General features: G+C 45.2%; 1 protein-coding gene across 1 annotated transcript in view; it reads left to right on the top strand.

Annotated features, from left to right (window-relative positions):
- Positions 1-6,572: 6,572 nt before the first annotated feature.
- Positions 6,573-7,024, top strand: part of LOC109488671 (POU domain, class 6, transcription factor 2-like) — a 223,745-nt gene continuing 223,293 nt past the window's right edge. Inside the window, exon 1 of the mRNA XM_019793804.2 lies at positions 6,573-6,657. Coding sequence (XP_019649363.2) covers positions 6,595-6,657 — 63 coding nt within the window. The 5' untranslated portion in view covers positions 6,573-6,594. The remainder of the gene's footprint in view (positions 6,658-7,024) is intronic.

Genomic DNA, 7,024 nt, shown 5'->3' with positions numbered 1-7,024 from the left:
AAAGGGGCAAATGGAAATTAAGGGACAATTGGCTACTTGCGCCGGCTTCTTCTGTTTGCAGCCAGGATGTGGTCTCCTGGTAGAAAAGATGACGAAGTTTGAGGTGTGATCATGCATTAGCATGTTCACAGGCTGTCCTTGCCCGGAGTCAACAGGCTCTTGGACTCTCAGCTAGTCATTTGAAAGGTAAAATCTTGTTGCTGTGTCTCAGGGGAAAAGCCGCACTCCCAATTCATGTGGTAGATAAAAATTACATAACAGGTCCTCAAGGTCAAGAGCACCTGGCTCAGCATTGCCAAGCCGCTCCCAAATCTGTAATCCTGGGTCATGGTGTGCCTCCTCCCACTCTTCTCTTTTAAAAATAATCGTTCTGCTTTGGGTTCTTTTCCTGTGCTCAATTTCCCTAGAAATACGAAAGTAACAACAACAAAATATCCCACGGTACAGATTAGTTATAGCTGTTCAAGGGCCTTTGGAGGTAAAATCTGTCTCCTGTTGCTTAAGGAAACTAACTGATGGCAGTTGAAAAGACCGTTCCAGAGAAATGATCTACAAAACTTGAAAGCATAGGCAAAAATGTGGGATTGAGGGCAGTGCAAAGAGAGAAAGCAACGGATCATTCCAGAAACTGATAGCACCCAGTGAAATCCCAGGGGAAAAAAAAAAAAAGACCACGAAGAGAGAGGGCAGGAGATGTGTGGAACAGTTGCAAACTGAAGACTGTAAGGAGCAGAGCCACCGAGAAGACTTGACTGTATTCTACGCCCCCGTACTGTCTCCTGTCCACCTGTTATTTGGTTCCTACATCAGCCTTGAAGTCATGTGACAGCCACGTGGTGAGCATACTCTAGAGAACGCTCTGCCATGATTCATATTTTAGGAAGAAGGCTGAAGCCATGAGGACATGTAAGAAGAATGGGGGGGGGTGGAAGATCTGGGGGAAAATATAAACAAACGAGCTGGAGGAAGGATGAGAATCATCTTTTCCAGACCAGCGAGCAGAAGAACGAAAAGCAAAGAGTAGTAGAGAAATGAGAAAATAAAACTGGAACAAAGGAATGAACAATATACTATGAGAAAGAACAGATTTTAACAGAGAAAAAGAACAGGAGTATAGAATTGAAGTAACCCCATGTGTTTTGATAGCATGAGTGGAAATGTACTAAGTCCAATTGGAGTCAATTCCTCTTGGTGACTTTTGTGGAACCTTCTGTCCTTTTGGTTCTTGGGGCCATGATGTGGCACTCAGCTACATCATCTTTTCTCACCTTAAACATTGCCAAGGATTTCTTGAATGACAGACACGGCCAACATCTCCGCTGTCTCTTGGTTCCCTGCGTACCATTGGTCTCTCAGGATCCTTTGCGGTTTGATGGTTAAAAAATTAAGGGCATCCTATACTGAGAAGCTGGGGGCTTGGTCTGATTTGTGGTGACCTATTGCTTCTTAAATTCAAAATCATCAGCTGTTGAGAAAGGGCAGGTGTGTCTAAGCTGTGAGGCAAGGAGAGAGCCTTGAAGGGTTGGGAAAAGCACCATTTTATGGAAATTTGGAGATGGGAAGGCGAATATTTCACTTCATCAATTTTCCTTGCTAGATTCTATTATGGAAGTAGGAGTAAAAATTAGTAGAAACACTTCTTTCCCTTTTCCATTGGTTTTTCATTGCTCTAACCTTAGACGTGGCTGCCACCCACACTGATGGAGGAACAGGAGCTTTTGTGATGTTATTTCCTTTGCCCTAAATAGAAGATTCTCTTTGTTTATATCACAGTCAAAATCCTTACACTCAGCTTCCTCTATTCCCTAGCAGAATTCATCTTTCCTGGCCCTCTAGAGTCCTCCCATATGGGAAAATAATTAACATTCCTTGGGGAACTTACAAAGTATAACTCAATAGCTCTTACAAAATGTATCTCCCCAGGGGCGCCTGGGTGGCACAGCGGTTAAGCGTCTGCCTTCGGCTCAGGGCGTGATCCCGGCGTTATGGGATTGAGCCCCACATCAGGCTCCTCCGCTATGAGCCTGCTTCTTCCTCTCCCGCTCCCCCTGCTTGTGTTCCCTCTCAAATAAAAATAAATAAATAAACAAACAAATAAACAAAAAAACCAAAATGTATCTCCCCAAATTCTGACAGCACCATTGAGGAGTTAGAAGATGAGAAACTCGGGGCACCTGGATGGCTGAGTTGGTTAGGCAGCTGCCTTCAGCTTAGGTCATGATTCCAGCATCCTGGGATCGAGTCCTGCATCGAGTTCCCTGCTCAGTGGCAAGTCGGCTTCTCCCTCCCCCTGCTCTTATGCTCTTGCTTGCTCTCTCTGTCTCTCTCAAATAAATCAATAAAATCTTAAAAAAAAAAAAAAAGATGAGAAACTCAGGACTCAGAGAAGTTGCCAGTTTCCTGAGGCTACACCTAGTCAGAGGTAAGGGATAAAGAGGATCCAAACCCAAGCCTATATATCATGGTACCTAAAAATAATCTTTCACCCTAGAAAATCGAACAATCCTCTCAGATAAATCTTTCATGCATTCGGTTAATTTTTTTAAAGCAATCTATGCCGAATATGCCATTTATATGTGTCTGTGTTTCCTACTAGATTATGAAACTTTGAATGTCAGGAAATGGGTCTTGTTCAAGTCTCTGTATTACCCGGAAAGCCTATCAGGAGATCTTACTCCCAATACATATATCAGCTGTTAGCTGGATAATTCAAAACTACCTTTGTATTTTTATCTGTACATCCTTCTTGCCATTGCCATGTTAGACCCAGAAACCAGTCCCTCTAGTTTATTTGGACAGGGGCTATGGTCCAGGCCAAACTTTCACGCTGGAGGAGATGCCTTAATTCATGACATCTGAAGACTTTTCATTATGAGGACTGGTTCTAGGAGAATGCTTCTGGTCATCCATTTTACCTTGGTTTCCACGTAAGAAGATTTTAGTCAACTGGAAAACCCCAGAACCACCAACTCATTTCAAAGCAGTCTAATGCAAGGGTCAAGAACCTTGATTTTCCCTCAGAGGAACCTTCCCGGCTACTCTCTCGTCATGGGGAGTTGTTTTACCTCTTAGACTTCTAGATTTTTTTGTCCAAAAAAGGGGGGATCATCATTCTTACTCTGAGGATTGCAGTGAAAATAAGTCTCAAACCAAAATGATGATTCCTATTGGCCTTCCTCAACCTGGTCTTCCTCCTATCCCCTAGCTCAGTGAGTGGCATCACTAGCTGCGTGCTTGTGCAAACCAGAAAGACACCTCCGTCTCCTTCAAGTTCCCCAGTCAACCAGCCACCAGGCTCTGTGAGTGATACCTCTTATCTTGAACCCGTTTCCTGCACCACCGGCATCACCACCCCCATAGCTAAATGTGCTCACCAAATTCACTTTGATTACCCACCCCCCCAACGCACACTCCTAACTTTTCACTATATAGCCAGGGACATCTTTCAAAAATTTAAGTGTGAGGGGCGCCTGAGTGGCTCAGTTGGTTAAGCATCTGCCTTGGCTCAGGTCATGATCTCAGGAGCCCCTCCCCCGCCACGGGCTCCCTGCTCAGCGGGGAGTCTGCTTCTCCCTCTGCCTGTCCCCCCCTGCTCATGGGCCCTCTCTCTCTCTCTCAAATAAATAAAATCTTTTTAAAAAATTTAAGTGTGAGACTACATGCTTATTCTGAGGCTTCACAGTGTTCCTAGCTAAAGTATCTTTGATACAATCTAAGAGGCAGGGTGCGCTCTGGTCTTTGCCTCCAGCCTTGCCCTCTGCGCTTTCTTTGAGCTCCTCCAATTAGCCATACATCTCCCCCACCTTTTGCACATTTCTTTTGTGGAGAATGTTTATCCCCCACAACCCTTTTCCCCTTTTCTCCTACCATTTTCCAATTCTAGTTTATTTCAAGTCAATGTGCTTGGGCAAGTTTTGCTAATTTCCCTTCGCTCACTACACACCCAACAGCTAGGTCAATTCCTAGCGTTCTCAGGTTACTCTTTTCCTTTCCTTCACAGCTTTAAGAACGGTTTAACATTTTACATTTCTGTGATTACTCCACAAATACCAGTCCAAACTACTCTAATATAAAACCCCTGAGGAACTACGTCAGTATTGCAGTACCTCCAGTGTTTCATACAGCATCTAGCAGGTAGTACAGTCTCCATAAATATTTGTTGAATGAGTCTGTACTTTATATATGGTAGCCATTACTCTGAAGCTTACCTGACTCCCGAGTTTCTTATGAAAAGCTCCATCCTCGGATTCAGGGCAAGTTCAAATCATGGCCCCGTTCATCTGGAGCAGTTGTCTTTCTGCGTGTCTCGTCCGTAAAATGGGAATAATTGTACCTGCCTTACTGAGTTGTTAGGAGGATTTAGTGAGATAATGTAACGTCGAGTGTCTGACATCGTGCCTGGCTCGGGTCTCCAGCCGTGTGGACTAGCTAATGACCGTAATTAACACAGGCCAGATGGTCATGTAAATAACCTGCGTGTGGGCAAACAGTTGTCCCTTTGCCGACCTGGAACACCATTATTTGGAGGGTGAAGCTTCCCAGGGTCTTCGGCCTCAGCCTGCAATCTGCCTCTTCCATGACCCTCCCCGGGGAGGCGCCCAGGAAGCCAAGATCTCTGCGGGAGGTGAAGCGTGCAGCCGACCCCCTGGGCGGCGCTCCCGAGGCTGCGGGGCCCCGGCGCAGCCCCAGGCTGGGCTCCCGCGTGGGCACGGGCGTCGGGTGCGGGGCTCCCGGAGGGCGGCGCTGCAGGGGCGCGAGGGGTCGGGAGCGCGGTGCAGGCCGCTCGGCGCGCCCCTCCTCCCAACTTTCCCTGGTCCCGCCGCTCTCCGCGTCTCTCCCGGTTGCGCCCGCGCGGGGTCTGGGAAGGCCACTCCGGCAGCGATCACATCGTCCCCCGCTCCCCAGCGGGTCCACAGGCTTGGAGCAAGTTTGGCCCGGCCCTCGCCGCTGCCCACGGCGGCCGGGGCCCCGGCTGTCCAGGCTCAGCGGCCCCTGCCTCGCCTCCCCGGCCCCGGGCGGCCGCAGAACCCCCCGGGGAAGGCTGTGCCTCCAGGAGCACGGACCGACCGGGTTTCCGCAGGAGCTGTGCATTTTAATCATGTTAGGAGGACCTTTCCAGTCGTCAGTTCCCAGGAGGGTTACCCCGTTGGTGCACGGTTTCGTTTTGTTTGGGGATCCGACGTGTGTGTGTGTGTGTGTGTGTGTGTGTGTGTGTGTGTGTGTGTCTATTTTATGGGGCAACTCTTAATGAGAAGTCTATGAGACTTCAACCCTGCGTTCTTTCCTCCTAAAACTGCCTTTAGGAATGTTGGGGAAAAAACGTTTTTCTTACTTGAAGTTCCTTTTAATTAATTTTTGAGCGATGACATAACACAATGCTACTATACACATAATGGTATCTAGTCTGTATTAAACGTTCCTCAAAACCTGTCTACCTCTCAAACTTGACGTTAGTTTTGAACCTTGAAAAAGCGCCCCCATTTTAATACCACAAAGTTTTCCTGGAAAATTTTTTTGACATGTCAGAAAGAGTATGCCAACCGATGAACTTAAGTTTAAAAAGCAGACACAGACAAACGTTAATAACTTCACAAAGCCACCAAACTAATAGTTACTATTCGTGGCTTTGCGTTCCAAAGGGCAACTTGGCAATGTCTGTCAGATTGTGTAGGAAATCAGGTTGTGAGCTCAATCCTGAAAGGGTTAAAAAAGCTCAGGGTGATATTCATGTCACCCTTATAATAGCTGACTCATAATCCATCAACAATCTATCCTCAAGTGTGTGGGATCAAATAGCTTAAATTAAATGAAAAAAAAAAAGTTGAAATCTTGGTCATCACCTTACATCAGTTTAGATGAGCTGCAAGTAAATCATTTCCTAACCTTTTAGAAAATGAAAAGTTTAGTGGCTACTATTTACACGCTTTGAATATTTTATATTTGCGTGGTCATCACAGTTTACACAAATGATTGTATATATCCACTTCCGATCAACAAATATCAGGGTATCTGTGTTATGTGACAGTTAACATTTCCAGCTTTTCTGTAAAGGTGACGTTATATAAAACTGCAAAGATTACTGCATCTTGTCCAAAGGTCATTTAGAGAATCTGAAAATAAAATCATTAGGGACAGCTTCGCAGAAGTAGGGTGATGACTTATAATTGAGAAGAATTTACTTGGTGGCATAGAAATCAAAGCCTCAATTATCACAGGAAATAGTTAATTTTGTTTTGGTTTTTGTTTTAAACACAGGTTTCTAGAGCATTAAAAAAAAATCCTCAGAGGTTTGTTAAACCTTTAGCAGAAGATTACAGCCAATGTTTTGTCTTTGGTGAATAGCTGTTTGTCTCACTTTATTTACTTGGTATTGGATATTTGTCAATGTCATTTCATATCTACAGAAAATTCTTACGCTCTATGGAGGTAGTGAATGTGTGTGTGCGTGTCTGCCGGAGGTCACATGACAGTTTCATCCTATTTGGTGGAGCAGCTTGACTTTTTTTCCCCTTGCTTTTGGTGATGGTTGTGAGTGCAGAAGTTGATTGACAGATGCATGCCAGAAACCCCCATTCTCCTTTTCAAAGACAACATATGATGGATTGCGATCTCTCAGCCCAGCAGGATACGGGGACCATGCAAGCTGTAATTGGTCAGGTATGGAGTCAGCCATTTCTCAACTCCCCTTTTTTTCCACAAGGGTCTCACCATATGATTCACATAATTCATATTTACAGTACCATCTTTCTATCTGTATCTCCAGCGACCTGCCAGCGTAGGGCTGAAAGTGCGAGAGGCAAAAGGCACCCAGTAAATCTAGCCAGGGAACCTCCGCCTCAAACTTCCACGCGAGGCTTCACCACAAAAATTAAAACAACAACAGAAAAAAAAAATCCAAGGACAGATCTAATTTATAATTGGGCCTGGATGTTTAAAAAAAAATCTATGTTTCAGAATTTATTTTCTGTCGAGATGGTGAGCTCTGGAAGAAAGTGTGAGGAGAGAATAAAGTGCTATGTTTCCT

This window comes from Ailuropoda melanoleuca, chromosome 1 (assembly GCF_002007445.2).
Source record: "Ailuropoda melanoleuca isolate Jingjing chromosome 1, ASM200744v2, whole genome shotgun sequence".
Classification (NCBI taxonomy): Eukaryota; Metazoa; Chordata; class Mammalia; order Carnivora; family Ursidae; genus Ailuropoda; species Ailuropoda melanoleuca.
This window is presented reverse-complemented; position numbering and strand designations above follow the sequence as displayed.